The 21,007-nt window shown below is 40.8% G+C and overlaps 1 protein-coding gene across 1 annotated transcript; it reads left to right on the top strand.

Annotated features, from left to right (window-relative positions):
- The first annotated feature begins 529 nt into the window (after window positions 1–529).
- Window positions 530–19,842, top strand: foxk1 (forkhead box K1). Its single transcript, XM_080030009.1, has 9 exons — window positions 530–1,081; window positions 8,180–8,395; window positions 11,063–11,264; window positions 11,659–11,805; window positions 11,997–12,190; window positions 12,434–12,609; window positions 14,542–14,778; window positions 15,413–15,586; window positions 17,698–19,842. The coding sequence occupies exons 1-9, from the start codon at window positions 633–635 to the stop codon at window positions 17,922–17,924; spliced, it is 2,022 nt and encodes a 673-aa protein (XP_079886135.1). The 5' UTR covers window positions 530–632; the 3' UTR covers window positions 17,925–19,842.
- Window positions 19,843–21,007: the final 1,165 nt, after the last annotated feature.

The raw sequence follows: 21,007 nt of genomic DNA, 5'->3' as shown, positions 1-21,007 counted from the left end.
TTTTAAATTTTTATTAATTGTTTTACTTTCCTTTGTTTTTTAATGTTCCAATGCTTTTTATCTTATGTCTGTGTTTTTAAAAGGTGCTATAGAAACAAACTTATACCAAAATAAAAAACACACCAAAAATACCACGTAGGCTTTCCAGCATGAACAATCTGTGAAGACTTAATTTAACATGTTTTGACCTGTAAATGTGTTGTAGCCTATTGAATAAATATTTCTGAGTGACAACAATTTTCTGCCACTGAGTTCATTGCAGAAACTAAAACCAGCCATTTGTTCTTGACAGGTCAGGTCACCATACAGAAACCAAAACATAGCCTACATTTAAATGAATATTCTGCTCAGTTTTCAAATTGTATTTATGTGAGAAATGTCTGCTTATAAGATTTGTAATGTGAAAATATTGAGAGTTCTTCTTTTTTTCACGCTGAGTCCCTGAACGCAGCACCAGTCCGTTCCCTGCGGTGACTCCGGTCCCAGGTTTTGCTCCGACCCGGACTCCATGTTGTTCCGACAGCCACGGAGCAGCGAACAAGTGCCCTGGCCGAAAACTCTCACGTTGCAGCTCTGTGTGTGCGAGAAGTAAAGTGTGTGCGCGCGTGAGTGTGTTGACCCTCCGAAAGAAGATGGCAGACTACCGGGACGACACCGGAGCTCGAGCCCTACTGGCTCTCCAGTCGGCGCCATGCAGTCCCGTGCGCGTGGCGGTGACCTCGCACTCCTATCACCAGCCTTCGCTTGCGCTCTTGGGTCCTCCGCTGATGGAAGCCCGCGGCGACGCCGGGATTTTCCCCGTGCGCCTCGCGTGCCCTCCTCAGCAGCAGGCCCTGGCCAGACTCGAAGGCCGGGACTTTGAGTTTGTCATGCGCCAGAGAACAGTCACCATAGGCCGGAACTCGTCCCACGGCTCCGTGGACATCAACATGGGTCACTCGAGTTTCATTTCCCGGCGACACCTGCAGATCACCTACGACGAGGCAAACGGTTTCTCCCTGAGGTGTTTGGGCAAGAATGGCGTGTTTGTGGACGGGGTGTTTCAGCGGAGAGGGGCGCCGCCGCTGCTGCTGCCCAGAGAGTGAGTGTTAGCATGGCCGCTAACGACAGGCTAATTATGGCAACACGGCGGTCGCCTGTTGCAGGGTTACCCAAACTTTTATGTTTATTTTATGCACTGACCTACTGCTGGAGCTGGTGTCATGTTATTACTGCTATTACCTTAAAAGTCAACCCCTCCTTTATTGGATAGCATGAATGATAAACAACATCTAATAATTACTATACTTCGGATAAGTTTAACGTTACTTTAACCTTGGCTCTGAAAGTGAAGCTGTAACATAACATCTCCACCTTAGCTGTGAAATTAAAATTAGTATGCGTGACCCCAGGGTAACTTCTCCCCTCTTTGTGAATCAGTGAATATGTTTTATATGTATTTAATGACAGCCCAAATTAATCAACATTTCTGCAAATGTGTCACTATTGGCCAGTTGGTTACATTTCGACTGCATGCATGTCTTTATGGCAGGATGTTAACACTTATAACATGATAAGACATTTACAAATCCATGATAAGACACCTTCAATACAGCACAACAAAAAAACAAGAATTTTCAAGTGAAGGCAAAAGTAATGCAGGAGCACCAAGAAACAGCAACACATCATCACAACGACACAGAGAGCCATGAGGGAACTGTAAACATACATGAAATACAAGAATCTTTATGTTAATCTTGATCAAATGTTAGATAATACAGGTGTGGGTTAGTTAAAAAAAAGAATAATATTAGCAATATACATACAATACGACATGCAACACTTAGTGGTAAGACATAGCTATCAAATAAATACGATTGGTAATAATAGTAGACCTTACATGCATGCAAAGCTGGGCACAGGACGAGTAGGCAGCAGCTTCTGATTATTATTAACAATGATAATAATGAAATATATGCTACATTATTAAGAGTAAATTAATGTGTTCACATGTTAGTTTTTTTTCAAAAGTCAGACCTTAGTTTAAACTTTGTGAAAGTGTGGTAATGGGTACAATTTCTTATTTTATTTGGTAGAGTTTGATGATAATTGGCAAATCATGGGAGAACTTTGCTTTCTAATTGACCTGAAAATGTTTTCTCAATGTGTATTGGCTGTTGGTAAAAGTCTCAAAGTGTTTCATGTCATGATGATAGTACAAGCAGGCGGGGAGGCTGTGAGCCACAGTGTCATGTAAACACTAGTGTAAACAAACGCACTGCTGACAGCTCAGCTCACGATTTCTTTCGAAGTGTGTTTGTTTTGTTTTTAAGGGCGTTTTTTGTCTAGCAAGTGGAGCCATCTTGTGTTTTAACTGGTGGTGTTTGCTTCACTATTGTCTCACCACTATTGAGGGTTGATATTTTGGATTCACTAATTCGTTTTATACAGTAGAATCCTTAAAAACACGAGCTTTGACTTTTGTGAGTGTGTGTGTGTGTCAATCACTGGGTGGAGCGGAAGGAGGAGGTTTGAGGGGTGGGGGTGGGGAGGGTTGTTCCCTTAGCCTCTCTGATTGGCTGTCGGGACTGTTTGGGGGTGTGTCTGTTGAACAGGAAGTGCAGCCTGAAATGACATCCTCATTGCAGGAGCACATGGAGTAAACACAAGACTCGCAGGCAAAGGCCACACCAACACAACCATGTTCACATGCACCATGCGGGCTCAGGGTTCCTGCAAATCCTTAACGAATCTTAAATAAAGGAATTGAGTTTAATTATCAAAAAAGTAATCAGAACCAGAAGAGGTTTAGTGACAACAAATAAAAGGAATTTCCGAGGGGTCTGCTGGTGTTTAATGATAAACATACAGTTAACATAAAAATTAAAAACATATTTAAAAGCAAGTCAAAGAATATAGATAGAAAATATAAAAAGAGGGCTATGTGCAATTTAGTTCTTTAGAAATAACTTCCAAAGGTCATAAAAATGCTAAAACATTAGGAGTACGTTTTTTCTCTCTCAATGAAATATAAAATCTAAAGTAGGGGAGAACGGGGTAATTTGTCACACGGGTTGGTTGTCACAATCGTTATATCTCGGAACCAGAAGGCGCTGTCTGTGAAATTTTGGTATGTAAATATCCAGAATTGGGATCAGAGATCACCTACATAGTCTTCCTTGGAGTTAGACTGCTGAATTTGAGGTGAGAGGACTGTTTGTGTTTTTCATGTCAAATTGAAAATATTTAGCTCCTCAGTATTTTTCTTCTAGGCTTTTACAGAATGGGTTTATAACAAAACACTTGTTACCCATAAAAAGTGTGAAGGGTAAACTATAGTTTAGATTGTGGTTAGCAAGCTAATTAGTTGTCAGATGGTTGTTGGCCTTGATGCTAGCAAAGAATTCAAGTTGGGGTTGGTCGTCACATTTTTGGGGGGGTTGGTTGTCACAAGTTATCCAAAGGCTACAGCCAGAAAAGGAACCCAATAACGAAATAAATTGTCAAGCTGTATCCTCACTGACACCCCACAGAAGGAAAGAATAGAGCAGGAAAAGGCAGCCAGCATGCAAAGGAAAAAAGGGCAACCAAATCAAAACAACCCAGTGCATCCCAAACTAGACAAGCTGCCAAGGCTACATTAAGTTATATAGGCCTATTTGTCAACTTGACAATGCAATTGCATTTTCAAATTTAGTTCTACTTTCTTTCCTTCATTTCAAGATTATTCCCATTCAGATAACATTGTGACATACAACCCCATAGTGTATGACAACCGACCCCTTGATGGGGTTGATTGTCACAATGTGTAAGGGTGTCTTTGATGATTAATTTCTTCTTTATTACAATAAGATAGAAAAAGTGATGGGGTATACATTTCAAGCCAACACTTTAAGCTTCAATGTAATGTAGGAATGACTATCGAAAGATGTTTAGGTGATGAGCAATTCTCAGTAGAGTAAAAAGTGTGCCTACTTACCCCGTTCTCCACTACTGATCGAGTTGTCTTGGACCAAAAGTCGATAAACATAATGGCGATATTCCCCAAACCATAAGTAATTAGTTTACTAAGTAATTTTTTTCAGTAAGTAATTTGGGTTCATTTAAAATTGTTTTTGTGCCGTCACTGCTGTGGTATTAAAAAAAATCGAGAGTCTTAAATCTAACTTGCTTTTAGATGTAGGAACTGTGTGTCTCTTCAATTAATTGTTGAACCACTTCACATTTTGTAGAGCTGATTGGACACTGCTTAACACTTCAATATCAACACATCTCTACAGATTGATCTAAGTTGAGTGCAATATGGCACAACAGTTGCTTCTACTAACCCCATTCCAGTCAAACTTGAGTAAAGTCACCTTTTGGCTAAAATTACCGTCAAGTTTCAGTGTGAGTGAGCAGCAATACTGAAGTCCTTGCTCAAATTTCACGTTGGACAAGGTCTGGACTCTGACTTGTTCACATTAACATTATGGTTTTTAAGTTATTCTTGTTTAGGTTTCATTTAATGTTTGCTCTAATAGACATCTCTTCCCAAGTCCTAGCTGTATTGCAGGCTACAACAGATTTATTTCCTGAATTTAGTTTTTGTATTTTGTTGCACTTTATTAACCGTTACCTTATCGAGCCTTCAGTGTGTCATACTGTCGTATTTTTTCACGTGTTGCCTCTAGCTTTGTTTTGTTAACCAAACACGACCTATTCAGCGTATTTGTGCTGGTCGATTTGATAGCTACGTTCCGGAATTATTTTATTATTACGTCTCGTAGTAGAAGTTTTTAAATATGGCTGGCATGAAGTTTAAGTTGGTCTGGTTGGTCATGATTATCCTTCCCACGTAAGCGGTTCCAGACCAGCTCAGAGTTGGTGCTGCTCTGGCACCAGTTTTTCTGGCTGGGTACCGGTCTAAAGCCTTGTTTCCACTGAGCAGTGCGGTCTGCAAGGTTACGCTAGATCTGGCATGCGTTTCCACTGCAGACACCTCCCTTACTTGGTAGACGGGGTTTATGCCGATTAATTCAATGAAGAGGAAACGGCTTGGTGTCCTGACGAAAGGGTGATAAAAATAGGTGTGGCTCGGCTCACTTACTGTGGTACCCTAACCAACTTTTGACAATGGAAACACAAGTAAATGCGTGCAGAGCCGCACCGAACCGCATCGCTCAATGGAAACGAGGCTTCACATGCCTTCTAGCAAAGACTGTTCAAAATGTCATGAACAGTGGCTTTCTCTCACGCTACTTGCTACTTGGGCACACAGCTGGCACTGAGGAGGACGGAACTAAGCAATAGTTGTTGTATTCACACACAGTTGACACTCTTTTATCTCTGCTGCTTCAGAGTTGCCACAGGCCTCACTAGCGCTCTTCTTGCATGGACACTCGGTAGTCGAGGATGACAGTCTGCCCTAGGCAGAGAACAAACTCCTCATGGATCCAGTGTTGGATGGCAGCTGCAAATAGTATATATATATTTGTATATATATTTGTTTTTTCACTGACTGGTGTAGCTGTCAGAAACGGCTTAAAACACCTTTGTGTTACTATTTGAATGATCGTTTGTTTTATCTTTTTTGTCTCCACAGGGGGTTGTGAGACAAAGCCAAGAGCAAAACACCCCTAGAAGTATTTGAGAAAACAACTGTAATTTTTTGGGCAGATAGGACAGTTGCATTCAGAAAGACTTAACTACAACGTATACACAACCTTGCAGCCTGTACCTGCTAGGAGAATTTATTAGTATTACCATCAGTCATTAAGGTCCCATTGTAATATATACGCACATAATTATTTTAGAGGGTTTTGTTTAGGCTTGAACTAATATGGGCCTGCCCGGGACTGAACCATGCTTTCACTGAGGCAGCTGTCCAGACCTGCAAACAGAAGGGGAAATGCAGGCTAACCGGTGTTAAGTCTACACACGCCTTTTTTTCTCAACATATTATTTATACAATAAACAAACCCTTACAGTTAAAGGGAAAGTGTCACTGCTAAATGCTATGATTAAATATTTTTAAAGAAGTGAAGATGCACACGGGACACATGTTAACATTTTCTTATTTGTGGCAGATTTGTTACCCACTACAGGGTTCGACACAACGTATAGCCCGATGGCCCGGGGCCAGTAAAATCATATGCAGGGCAAGTTGATTGGCCAGTCACTGTCCCGCCCGGGCCAGTGACTGGCCAATCACAGTTCAGTATCTTTTTGTAGACTACATCATGGTTCATTGAAATGCGCGTTGAGAGTCGGAATGAAAGCAGTGTTTATTTAAGACTCAATATAATAAACCTAATATAAAATATGTTTTTTAATGACAGGCGGGGCAACAAGCGGGTGCACTCTCGCTCCGTTGGCAGAGCTGCCTACTGTCCGCCTGCGAGTCGACAAATCAATCGACTTGCTTTGCCCCCTTTCTTTCTTCCCACAGCAGAGGTTGAGGTGCAGAAAATGATAACTGCGCTTTTCCTTTATCTGCCGCCGTAATGTTACAGTATTTTCATCCAAGCCCCAATGGTAATACAAATGAGAGGCGTTATTTAAACGCTGTGAATGCGTCTCCGGTGATTGTGTCGGTTGTAGACAGAAACGAACGGAGGGACTCCGCTCACTGTAGGCTACAGTATAGTCGCGCAGTTTGGCACTGTGTTTTCAGGCTCGAGACATTCAATTAGATCGCAGAAGTCTTTCCCATTGAAATCGCTAACGGGGAGAATATCCCCGGTTATTATTTTAGCCACAAACCACAGTTCATCTGCGCGGCGGCTCACTCGCTGGCGAGATCACAAGGTGAAACGCTGCTGTGATCGGACGAAGGCATTGTGTGTTTCTAAGGTGATTTAACGTCATAGTCTTAGACGAGCGTTTAACTTGTGCTGCATATTTTGCACTGCATTGTTTTTTATCAATAGTTTGAAAAAATGGTCCCACACCGGACTCTTATGTGAAGCTGACACTTCATGGAGAAGTGACACTCCTGCAGCGCGCTCACGACCAGACGTGAACTCACATACACGGTGAAATCTCCCATTAAAAAAACGGCATAATCCACTGATTTTCGGATTTCTATTCTATTTTTAAAGTCAACTTGAGCGCAAGTGGAAAACCGGTCATTCGGTCGACACATTCACATCCCTAATGCATATAGAGAAAGTAATAAAAACAGCCTACCACACCACAAAGAATGATCAGACCTTCATCTCTTATTTTTTTTTATGTTTGATCATGACTTCTGCAAGTGAACTATTCATTAAACTGCCCAAATTCAAGAATAAAAACAACCATCAAACTACTGGACTTTAAAATACTGGCCGACTCTTTCAACATACTTTTAGTTGTAGGCTTCTAATTCAATATGTTTGCCTGGTTTTATATTATGTGTATGAGCAATATCAACATTTCATATAATTAACTAAAATAAAAATAACCAAATCTAAAGGGAATATCTATACTGTTACAGAATAGATATTCCCTTTAGATCTGGTTATCTTTCTTTATTTTTCTAATACAGGTATTATAATTATTGACACTAAATTATGAAGAAAAAAAAAGTGTGTGCAGGGCCAGTGAAAATATACAAGGGGCCAGTAAAACTCGGATCCACTGGCCCGACGGGCCAGTGGGAAAAAAAAGTTATGTTGTACCCTGCACTATGCCTAGCTTAAAACATAGAACAACAAATCTAGAGAGCGTAAATGAAGCTTGTGGTGAGACACCACAAGCTTCATTTACGCTCTCTAGATTTCCATTGAAGCTCATGATTGTCCTGTCCTGTGCAGACTGGGGTTTTCCCCAGTTGTTATGGTTCTGTAAAAGATAGGGTTAGGGTTAAAAGTTACCTGGATAGGTAGATGGATGGATGGATGGATGGATGGACAGATTATTTAATTCCTTATTCATCCATCTCGAATGGGATATTGTTTTGTTGCAGTTGCAAAAGATAACGTTTCTAAAATCATGTGTTCATTGAACATTTTAAATGCTGAAGTTTAAATCTGTAAAGTGTAATGTACACATTTTTTTCTTAAATGCAATCAACTGGGCAACTGAGCAAACCACATCTGCACAGGAAGATCATGTGTCATAATTAACCATTAACTATAATGCATGTTGTAATGCTCAGCTGTGGAGCAATGTGTAGGATTGATGACACTAATCAAACCTTATCTCTGCTTCTCTTTCCCTGTGCCCTGCTCTCCAGGTGTGTGTTTCGTTTCCCCAGTACAGTCATCAAGATCCAGTTCATGTCCCTGCTGCAGCTGGAGGAGCACAGAGAGCGGGAGCAGCAGTCTCTGCCCCCTCGCCCGCTCCTGCCCCACATCTCCCCCCTCAAAATCAGCATTCCCACAATGCAACAGCACGAAGAGCACATCAGGGCCTTTGGCTCCCCGCTGCCGTCGCCCACAGGCACCATCAGGTAAGGAGAGAATCACAGACGCACACAGTGACATGAACCCTTCAAGGTGTATTGATACGAACATAAAATATACACACTTCATGCATGCTAAGCGTGGCGGAGCAGCGGATGAGTCAGTTACCTTTTTAAAGTTTTTTTTTTGGTTCATTGATGTGACTCTTAAAGCGCAGTGTTAATTTGGATTCTCTTTTGATTAAAAATCTCCCTGATTCCAGCTTCAATTTGATGATTCTGTTTGTCTTGAGTATTACGTTTTTATTTTATTTCATTTAAATCAAATTATGAAATTGACAGATGAAGCAACAATCAAGCAATTTTTGCTGCCTTAATATATTCTCAATCGTGCTTTTTATGAAGATTTTACAAACAATAAACATCCATTCATAACATTTACAATAAACTTTATCTAAGTGCTTCCTTGCGAGCAAGGTGGTCCCTTGTTCTGGCTAAAAAACTTAGAACAAAACAGCACTTAAAACAAAAGTGTGTTACGATCTATTATACTGTTTTGGTTTTAGGTCCACATGCGCGATCTATCCTCTCTTTTGTCTCTACATGTTTATTCAGTATGTGGGTTTTTTAAACAGTATAATGTGTTTTTTTTAACTAGCAGCTCATGTCCACAGGCCATATTATTTCTAGTTTCTATATTATTTCTAGTTGTTGATGAACTAGTCAGCTGCCACAGTGTTCCTGTCAGGATGGAAACCTGCACTCTTATTAGCACATGTTTGAAAATCACTGCTCTATAAATGTAAACAGCATGTGCGACTGGCAGGTGTGGCGGTGCCGACTGCGCCCTCTGGTGGTCTGTGTTGCTTCCTACACCCCTACATCCCCACCAATGTCGGCTTGTGTCTGCCTGCCTTATATGGAATGGCTGCTGCTTCGAGGCGTGTGATTGGCTCTCGGGCAGATTGTTTTGCCTGTAGGCCTTTTTTCCGTCCATTCGTGGTTTCCTTTTCTCAGAGCCCCTCTACCCCTCCCTCTGAGCCCTCAGCTCCTGTTCTCTCGCACGTGGACACACACACACACACACACACACACACACACACACACACACACACACACACACACACACACACACACACACACACCCTTGCACAAATATCTCTCTCCACCACTTTCACTGTGGCCTTTTTTCGGGCGGACTGTTTCGCCACCTTGAGTACGTAGATACAATAGAAGAGTATTGTGTAAAAGCACATGCTCGCACTGAAACACCAACAGTGTCTCTTCACAGGGTGGTAAGAGCCACTTTTCCTGTTTGGCAACTTAAATGACTTGTGTATATAATGACATTCTTTTGCCCTTACCAGCATTCACACTAGAACTGCTGGCCCATGTATGTACACATGGGGGGGGGAGGGGGGGGGTCATGGTAGTCATAGCAAAGACAACCCTTGCTCCCTCACTCAAGAATGCATTACTGTTGATTGAGTTTTAGTTTATAGAGTGAAAGATATAATTACAGTTTTTGTAACGAAGATGTCCTTGAGCAACATCAGACGTTTCTGTTAATCTTCATTCATTTTTCAAAGCTGAAATTACAAAGCCGCATTCAAAACAGAGCCTGCTGCCTTGTTTCCCCCAGCCAACAAATACAAACATATCCTCTTTCCGTGTGTGTGTGTCTCTCTCGCGCGCTGTGTGTGTGTGTGTGTGTGTGTGTGTGTGTGTGTGTGTGTGTGTGTGTGTGTGTGTGTGTGTGTGTGTGTGTGTGTGTGTGTGTGTGTGTGTGTGTGTGTGTGTGTGTGTGTGTGTGTGTGTGTGCTGCTAAAGGCAAATCAGAGCACACTTGACTCTCCCAGAAACCAGTGTTTATTTTGCTAACAGAAGCAGGTGTGTGTTGTATAACTCCTGGGTTTTCTCTGTGTTCTGTCCATGGAACCAGATACAACCTAGTTAATGATTAACATACTTTTGAGTGTGTTTTGCTCATTGTTGTGGGTTTTATGATCACTTTATAGGTTTAGAACACCCTGTCTGGGCTGTAATCATTTTTCCAATCGTGGTTCTCTTGTTTGTAAAATAAATTGTGTCTTTGTACTGTTATTGCTATTGCACTGAATTTGTTGTTTTTGCAATTTCTTAAAATACTGTTTCTAATTGTTTTTAAAAATTAGAGACAGTATTTAGTGAAATGGAGGAGAAACGAAGAACAGCAAATATTGCTCCTTGTTGTTCTGTGCTCTTATTCATCTTTCTGCTACATCATTGCAGTATTAGCTTGATTTAAAAATCTGTATCTGTATGTTTTTCTAATGGTTTTTTAGAAAATGTGAGAGATTGAGTTTTTTTTTCATCATTTAGGTTTTGTTTTTTGGACGACAAAGGGACTGACCTTTCTGCAATGAGATGGAATAGGGAATAGACGACATATAATTCAATCTTGACTAATCATCAGTTTACGTGATATTAATTCAAAGTCACAATAAACATGTTAAGTTCCCAGAATGAGAAGATTATCTACAGTTTTTAATGGTTTGAAGTAAACATAGGAGCTGTGACTAGCATCGCTGATTGCTTATTCATTCAGAAGGGGATTAAATTCATCTTGTTTACGGAGATTTTCACACTTGAAGCTGTATTGGCCTTTTTGAAGTGGCTAAAACCATCACATTCAGTCATTTAAACACGGAACTTTTCTTCTCTTCTCTTCTCCAGTGTTCCTAACTCCTGTCCGGTCAGCCCACGGGGGGCTGGGTCGTCAGGGTATCATCGCTATGGACGCAACGTGACCTCCGACCTCCAGTTAGCGGCAGAGTTTGCCGCCAAGGCTGTGTCTGAGCAGAGACGGAGCATTGTGGAGCAGAGAGGAGGGGGCAGTGAGCAGCGGGGGGAGTCGGCCGGTGGAGACAGCCCCAAGGTAAAACGACCCGGTGACATCATCAAAATCACCTAATTAACACCGGCCTCTTGTCGGTCAAAAAGAAAACTTGAGGTCAGCTGCGACTCTCAGCTCTTTTTAAATCAAAGCTGACGACTTTTCTGTTTCCTCTTTAACCTGTAACTGTATGTGTTTTGTTGTATTTGTATCGTTTTAATTTGTATTTTCTCTAAAATGCAATTTCAATATTTTCTCATATCTTTATTTTTTAAATGTATTTTATGGCCGCGTACAGCACTTTGAATGGCCTTGTGTCTGCATCGTGCTGTTTAAATAAACTTGCCTTGTCTTGCCAAAGAATATTTCATTTTTAACCTTTACATAGAGGTTTCTTGTACAGTATGTGATGATGTTATTACATATCTCTCTCCAGGATGAGTCCAAGCCACCTTATTCCTATGCACAGCTGATCGTCCAGGCCATCTCTTCTGCCTCGGACAAACAGCTAACTCTGAGTGGCATCTACGCCCACATCACCAAACACTACCCCTACTATCGCACTGCAGACAAGGGCTGGCAGGTAGGCTGCTTCTGTCCTCAACTCTATGCTAGTGTGGGAAGGTTATGCGTAGTAACATTTACAAGATTGGTTGTACGGTTGTGTGTTGCTGGTTGTATAACGAAATCGGAAAACTTGTTTTTTTCCTGAAATGCCCGTCTTCTTTGCATTTCTGAGTCCGGTGACAAAATACTCATTTTGCCTCCCTCCAGAACTCAATCCGGCACAACCTGTCTCTCAACCGCTACTTTCTGAAAGTGGCCCGCTCTCAGGACGAGCCTGGGAAAGGGAGTTTTTGGCGCGTGGACTCTGCTTCTGAGAGCAAGCTGGTGGAGCAAGCCTTCAGGAAAAGACGGCAAAGAGGGGTGGCTTGCTTTAGGACGCCGTTTGGACCTCTCTCCTCTAGGTAAATATGTGAGCACGCACACACACACACACACACACACACACACACTTCATGTATATAACCCTCTCTCCCTTCTCTCCGCTTTTGCTCCTTGCTATCATTTGATTGGATAGAACAAAGTAAGTCTAATTTCTAGGTCTTTATATTCAGCTGATAGAAGGAGCTTTGTATGCAGTAGAAGTTTATTGTACTTGATGTATTCATTGATTTCTTTGGTCTTTCCCTTCATTCCATCTTGTATAGGAGTGCCCCTGCATCCCCGACCCACCAGGGACTTCTCTCTCCCACATCCAGCGGAATGCAGACTCCTGAATGTCTGAGCAGGGAGGGCTCTCCTATCTCCCACCACGACCACCACGAACAGCTGGTTAACAAACTGGCATCAGTACCTGAGTATAGGTACTCTCAGAGTGCCCCAGGTGAGCCTCAACGCAGGGGTTCAAATTTACACTCACAATGCATTAGGGCTGCACGATATTGCCCAAAATGATTATCACGATTATTTTGGTCAATATTGATATCACGATATTTTACCACGAAAACATAACAGCGCTTTCATATCCATGTGATCGGCTATGCAATATTACTGATAATGTACATATATTTGCATAAATATAATAAATATTTACCTGAAGTCAATGCATTTCCACAAAGAAAATATAAATCAAAATATTGCACCAAAACTTTACTCAAAATCAAATCAACAGAGCACTGCTTTAACTTTTCCTTGTGCTACATTTCTGTTGAATAACACATCTTTGTTTCCTCACCTGACCTCATTGCATCTCCTAAAAGCAAAAATATAAAATATTTTACTCCATTCATTGTACCTGCATGATGGATGTGTATAAAACTTGATTTTGAACTAAATAAAATTGTGCCCACAATGTATAACTAAAATAAGTATATTATGAGCTGCGCCCTGTCAAAATAAATCACAACCTATATGGCTCTACTATGTCGGAATTTAATTTGAAAGGACGGAGACGGGAAGTGGCAGGTAACACTCAGCAACACGTTAGTTAAATGTTGCTGCCTCTCATGCCTTTACTCCCAACGCGAGGTTTCATCTTCGCTTCAGGTCGTGTGTACGCTGAGGCACTGACTGTATGGAGTTATTAGCAACCCTGGGAGCTTGTCTAATAACTGGAATAGTCATTGCAAACCCACTAGGTTCTTATGTAATGAAAACGTAGTTCAATACGCCAGCAAATAGGAACGACCAAGGATACGAACTAGCAACGGTGGAATAGTCTACTCGCCCAGCTAGACTGCTTCAGCTGACTGAAGGCTCCGGCTCAGCTGTTAGCCAACATGCTTAACCAGAGCTCCATCTAGCTAACAAAGCATTATTCCCCAAAATCTATAACAATTCACGGAGAAAATGACTGCCGAACATTTACATGGCGGGCTGCAGCCTGAAGCAAAACGTACTCACGTCGTCTTGCTGGAGTCCTGTCGGACATTAACCATGACTCCTGTGTTCCCTGCTCTCCTGATACATGCAAAGACGTGTTGAAAAAGTATTCCATTGTTTTCTGAACGAGTAGCCCTGTTTGTGGACGTCTATCCATCAAAACTATGACGTAGGTCCTTAGGTGACCCGTTCGCTATACATTATACTCTTGACAGCGGTCTGTCTGGCTGGATAACAGACCTGGCAAAGTGTCATGTAATAATGGGTTATAAATCCGGTCCCACACAAAAAAAGAGACTAACAAGGGGATGTATGTGATTTCACAAGCGCAGATGTCTGCTCTCGCTCGCGCGATAAGCAGCAGCAGCTTGCTTCTTCGCGCGGCTCTTGGAGTGCTTTCTGTCTATGCGGGCAGAAAATTGTTCACACTTTGGGGGCGGAGCCACTGGACTTTGATTGACAGCTCTCGGGGAACCTGGGGTTGCCAGGTTGGAGCATGAACAGGCACATGATCAGCGAGTGGTTTGGGGAGGGATTGATTTGCTTCGCAGCTGAGCACACATTTAAAATATCGCACATTCATGTACACGTCATCGTGGGAAGCCAATATCGTCATCGCGATGAAAATTCGATATATTGTGCAGCCCTACAATGCATTCTAAGGAGGTATTTACACTACATGGCTCAAGTTGCCCAATTCACATTTTTTAAATGCATACACGTCCATAGAACACATCCAATCTGTGCCACATGAGTGGAAACACTCAGAAATTCGGCATCAAGACAAGGAAGTGTATACGGCCCGAGACACACATGAAGACTTTCAAATACTTTGTAAAACTGAAATAGTTTGATTTGATTTTTATTTTATCTCGTACAATCAACAATATTTAAAAAATGAATGTTTGAATTGTTTGCGTCTGTCCCTGCATAGGCTCTCCGGTCAGTGCTCACGCTCAGCATGTCATCATGGCTGCACCGTCTCACATGGGGAAAGCCCTGGCTCTAGTTCCAGGCGGCGGCTGCCAGGTCCAGCCCATCCACCTGATCCAGAGCGCCCCTCAGTCCTCTGTCACCATGGTGAGGGTGGTGACCAGCGCCCCCCTCACCTCCAACCCTCCCAATGGATACAGCTCTTATGGAGGAGCAGAGGGCAACACTGAGCTCAGAGGTACAGCCCCAAGAATCGATTTTAGAATAATTGTGTTGGTGTTACGTTACATTCAGTACTCGATTCTTACATAAGCTGGACTGTTCTTCTTCAGGTTTAACTATTTAAAGTTGTTGAGGACTTGTCATACTTTGCTTTTTAATTTTTCTACATGTGTAAATATTTTGGACATGTGGCACCATTTATGGATGATTAAAACTCTTGAGGGATCATAGCACACTGACTGACTGAGTGTCTTTCAGATATGTAATTCTGACACTGACTTTGTATTATAACCATTAATACTCTTCATTATGATTAAAGACAACAGCTATTTAGGAAAACATCCTTCATTTCTCACAAGTTCTTCTGGATGAATGATTATAATAAAAATGAGCTGTTTTAGTTTTTTGTGGCAGGTTCTATTTTGTCGAGCTTGTGACAGAAGACAAACTTCTTCATTTACAATTTATTATTATATATAAGAAGTTATGTTGATGTCTGACAAATGTTTCACCACTGAATTTGTGTACAGCCATAACTAATGCAATCGAACCAGTTGATATGATAAATCACTCATATCTTTGAGTTTTGGCATACATATTGAGTAAGTGTTGCTGCTTACAAGCTTGCATTGTGCTTGTGCTTCTCTCAGAACCCCAGCTGAGCAGAGAGCGGGTGATCCACTCTGTGGACAGTGTGGTGCAGGGCGGAGAAGGCCGAACCTTCACCCCGGGTTTACATCAACTTCCTGTTCGGGCTGTTACCCAGAATGGCAAACACACCACTGCTACTGTTGCCACAGTGACCAGCTTTGCTAATGCATCAGGTAAGATTTTTTTTCTGCAATGACTGTTTTTCATCAGGCATTTTACCTGCTAAAGAGGAGTAACCCCCCAAAACAAACAGCAACTGAATGAGGCTGCGGTGAAAGCCTGGAAAAGCATCACAAAAAAAGAATGCAAAGGTTTGGTGATGTCAATGGGTCACAGGCTTGATGCAGTTATTGCAAGAGAAAAATTTGCAACAAAATATTAAGTTTTATTCACTTTAATTTATTTTATCTTTTCCAATACTTTTGCTCACCTAAAAATGTGGTGTTCCTTTACAAATAATGATATTTTCTCAGTTGTGAACCAGATCCAGATGTAAATACCTAGAAATGAAAGCTGAAATGTTGATCTATTGTCTCATATTCATCTTTTGGTGTCAAACCCAAATGTTTTCAGTCTACAGCAAAAATAAAGGAATTGGCCTCACTGTTCCAATACTTTTGTAGGGGACTGTAGTATATTTTGTATCCCAATTTTATTTAAAGGCACAGTGTGTAAAGGGACAGACTTGGTAGAAATGGAATATAATATTCATAAGTATGTTTTAATGAGTGTAAGTGAATAATCGCTTGAAAATGAAGCTGCCATTTGTTTATTACCTTTTTAGAATGAGCGTTTTACATCTTCATAGGAGTGCCATGTTGCACCACCATGTGTCTTCAGTAGCAAAGACTTGTGTACAGCCTTACAAGTGTGAGTGGTTGTCCACCAGAAACGCACCTGTTGGAGGACAAAGAAGTACTGTAGAATAAATAACAAAATAAATGTTCACCTCATCACTTCATATTGTAGAAAGACTTAAGGCAGTGGTGGATGATGCCATCTTTAACAACTAACTTCCCTTAATGGGAAGTGTTTGATTCTAGACTTTTTTTTACCACAAGATGACACCAAAATACACCCTAACTACACACTGAACCTTTTTGTAAATAAAAAAAATGTTACCCTGCATTCAGCATACTTTCAACTATTTAGTATGGTAGAAAATAGATTTAGGATGTCCTGATTCTTGTGGCCAGATTTAGGATGGTTAGAAAGATCCGGATGTCTACTACATATTGCCGAGATTTTTAGTGTTGAAAACAGCATCCTATTTGGGCGCTTCTGACCCATAATCCAGTGCGCACCTGAAGTGACGTCACATCATCGGAGCCTCCATATGAAAACAGACGGGGATGCGACGGATATAAAAGCAAGAGGAAAGATCAAGGCGCAATGTTATGATAGTATAAAGTAGAAGTATGTCCCAATTGTTCTCCTCAGTGAGCAGTCTCTATCGTTGCTGTTTCTACAGCTGCATCTTAACTAGATTATTTTTATCGTCAGATGTAGTATGTAGAATAGAAAAAAAGAAAGAGTATGTGATTCGGAACTAGGGCTGGGTATCGTCAAGGACTTCGCGATACGATACGTATCACGATACACTGGTCACGATACGATATATCACGATATATCATGATATATTGCGTATCTTGATATATCACGATATATTGCGATATTCCATAAACAAGTTGCCTTGTCAAACATAACAGCACAATATAGTGATAATTGTACAGACAAATGAAGTCAAAACTATTTCATTCACAACTTCTTTTACTATTTTTCTTCCTTTTTTTTGGTTTTGGCAAATTATCAAACACTGCTGCAGCTGCCATAACATCAAAATAACAAATCAAATTCACTCTTGTACTAACTGTACAGGACACAATGAAAATGAAAACACATCAGTGTGCTTTTGTGACACAGTGAATCTTAAGTATTTTTATAAACAAAACTGATCTAACTTCAATAGTCAGTATCCTAGAGGCTCAGGCCTGACAGCAGACATGGGTTTGAATCTGACCCGTGGTTGTTTCATTCCCTCTCTGCCCCACTTCATATCTGTATCTCTGCACTGTCAATAAAGCCTTGAAAAGCAAAAAAAAAAAAAAAAAAAATTAATAAAAAAAAAATCGATATTTTGATATAAAAATCGATACTGATATCGGGAAAATAAGTATCGCGATATATCGATATTTCGATTTTTTGACACAGCGGAACGCAGGGAAAGTTTTTCTTTATCAGGTCAATACTCACTATTCTTTTTCCCTCCCACCCGCCCCCCCAGGTCTGAGCAGTCCTCTCCAGATCTTGGCTGCCCAGGCGTCCAGCTCTCCTCCTGTGTTGGTGAGCCGACAGCCCGGCGCAGACCCTTTATCTGAGGCCGAGCCCCAGGCAAAGAGACCCAAGATGGAGGACGAGGGTGGCGCTGAATCTGCCCAGCATCAAGTCACGCCCTCTCAACAGCCTGTCATCGTTGCCATGACTTCACAAAGCCACGACCCTAGGATGTAAAAACCCAGGGCCTCTCACCCAGGTACCCCAAATGGACAGCCTCCTAGTCGTCCCCCCTAACCGCTTCACCTTTTATACTCTTTATTTGATATGATGACTGCAGCCGACACGGCCAAAAAATGTACAAGGCAGCCTCTCTCAACAGAAGGGAATTCAATTGTAAGGAACATATATTTTGGTCAAAAAATAGATGAAAAACTTTCAAATACATTCTGAATGTAAAAAAATAAATGCAAGTTAATCTTTCAGGACTTTTTCAGCTTTACAAATATTTTTTTCATGTGATCTATCATTCACTGACGACACAAGAACGTAAGGACATTAAGCTTATGAGAGCATTATGCATTATTAAAAAAAAATTCAGCACTACTTTTACTATGTGAATGATATTATCTCGGATACAACCTTTCCCTATAATTGATGGATCAGATGCACCACTCTCTCTCAGGCCAAAGAAATCACCTCTCCTGCATTTCTGACTAGTCAGCGCCTGATTTAAAAAGCAGGTAACGTGTGTTCAGAGATTTTGAAATGGCTCAGGAGAAACTGTTATGATCAGAGTTTGATATATTGTGTAGTTTTCACACAAAGAGATAGAGAGGACTTAGCTGCATGTAACCACACCAGGTTGATGAGGCTTGAGAGACTGTTAAGAATATGATTGTACTCTTTATAAGGCAATACTTGCAGGAAAAAAACAGGTCGTCTCTCTTAAGGAAAAGAAAGCTGTTAATATAAAGGCCCAGACCAGAAAGTGAGGCGTCTCCTTTTTCCTGCCTTCACTGTAAAACACAAAAAGAAAATTGTTTTTGTTTTTTTGGAAGAAGAAGAAGAGATGGGATTAAATCCAGGAGTAACCAATCAAAGACTTTGCAGTTTTTTGCTTCACTTTGGATCAGTTTGGTTTATCAGCGTGAATCTCGGCGGACTCGAGATGATCTGGGTGTTTTGGGACAGCAGGGGAAGGGCGGAAAAAAAAAAAAAGGAAAAGAGGCAACTATTTGGAGTTGATTGAAGTGGAGCTAACCTAATGTAGACAAACTGATTGTTTTAATTGTTTTCTTTCTTGTTTCAGTAGTGGTAAAAGGAGAAATGGAACAGCCTGTGCGTACAGTTTTGTTTGTCTTAGCACAGAAAAGCATTATTGTAATAATCCTTAAAGCCTTAAATATTTCTACTTTTTTTTTTGTCATTTTATTTTAACCTTTAGAAAGCTTTACCTTTTTAGCGCTTCTTTAACAGTACAGGATCGGCGACACTACAATGGTGACAGTTCTGTTGCATCAGTAGACTTTTTATCAGGGGAAGGGCGGGACCAACACATGACCAGAGATTTCAACTGCTATCCTGTCTTTTTTGTCTTTCTTTCTGTATGGTACTTTTGACACCTTTTCTACTCTTCGCTCCCCATTCTTTCACTTTGTTGCTAAACACATTAACTTTTCTCTCAACCACCCTCCCTCTCCTCAGTGAGCAGTCTCTATCGTTGCTGTCTACAGCAGTATCAAGCTGTTGGCAACAGCTGTCACAGACTCTGCCTTAATAAGATATTCTTCAGCACTTTCTCCCCCCCCTTCTCTATTCTCTCCATCTCACTCTGCCTTTAGCTTTTCCGAATGTCCTTGCACAGGCCTCATTTTTAGCTGGCAATAAGGCACAATTTGCGCAAGATTTCAGTGATTGTTGTTGCACATTATTAGAAAACAAAACAAAAAAAAAGATGCGTAATGATTGTATGCTGCTCTATCTGCTAAATGACAAAGCTATTTTTTCTCATTTTGGAAAAAAGAAAAAATATTTTGCTATATGTAAAAACAGCTGTCATCAATACGTAAACATTCTGGAAATAGAGAAGTATATGTATTTTTAAATGTTCCTGTTTTTGTGATTTGTTAAAATGTGTAGCACAAATTAAAATTCCTCATTGACTTAAATCTCACAGTCTTCTCTTATGTGACAAGGTGTCAGCCGTGCTTGGGTAAGACTCAACGTTGTATGTTGTTTTACAGTTTGGTGACATTGGATTTAAAAGCACAAAAAAATGCAATTATCCGAACAATCTTTATTCTTAAGTGCCATCATTTTTAACAGTATAAATAGTATGAATGGAGAATAGACATGCATGTGGTCAATGTTATACAAAGCTCGAAATGCACAAAAATGCAATGTTACTGCAAAGAAGTCAACAGAATCAAAAGTGACAAGAAAAACAAAGCTGATGGGGAAAAAAGAAACTGCGTTGACTAATTCTAACCATTGTAAGAAAAAAATTATAATTTAAAAATAGCCAAACAGGGTAACAATAGAAACGATTAATTGAAACCTTTGGTAATTTATTTTACAAATATTTGCTAGTTAAACTTTCTCAAATATATTAGTAGGATTAATACTTTCCCTTTCTCATACTTTTGGATTTAACCATTTTGGGGTTTGGACTTCCACAAAACAAGCTGGGCATTTGTCGTTAAATAAAAGGGTAATTTCACAGAACAATTGAATTTAATCACTAACAAAGTTAATTGCTGCTCTGGTGCTGTGTGTAGTACTTGAGCCTCTTGCTCTCATTCACCCAGCCAAGGGAACATGTGGATCTGCAGCTGTGCAGTGTTTTGCTCCCAGGCTGGCAGAGGGTCACTGCTCATGTCCCAGGGTAGCTCCACGGAGCAGGGGTCAGAACAGAAGAGAACTGGCCAAGCAAGGCTTTATTTCCCCTCTGTAGTACCCTATGCTTTCAATTAAGGACCTTTTAGAAAAGGTGACCTGTAATTGTTCCAGCTGGACCTTAAAGGGTCAGCACAGCCAAATCACATAATAACATGTTCATGTTGTATCTAGCGATGCAAACGCTTTGCTTGTGTAGATTTTTAGATATGGCTCTGAGATTTCTGCCTCCATGCAGATGCAGAGTACTACAGAAAATGGAATTCTCGTACACTCAAATGTTTTGGTTGGAGGAAGAAATCTCATAAATGTATCTCAAATCCTTAAAAGCACAACTATGTGCATGGCTAGATGATTTTTATTTTTTTTGTAATGTGGGTGTATTTACCCTATAAGCAGAAGTAGTGCAAACATTGTAATTT

This window comes from Ammodytes marinus (genome assembly GCF_949987685.1).
Source record: "Ammodytes marinus genome assembly, chromosome: 6".
NCBI lineage: Eukaryota > Metazoa > Chordata > Actinopteri > Uranoscopiformes > Ammodytidae > Ammodytes > Ammodytes marinus.
Note: the sequence above shows the minus strand (reverse complement) of the source record. Positions and strands in the feature narration are given on the sequence as shown.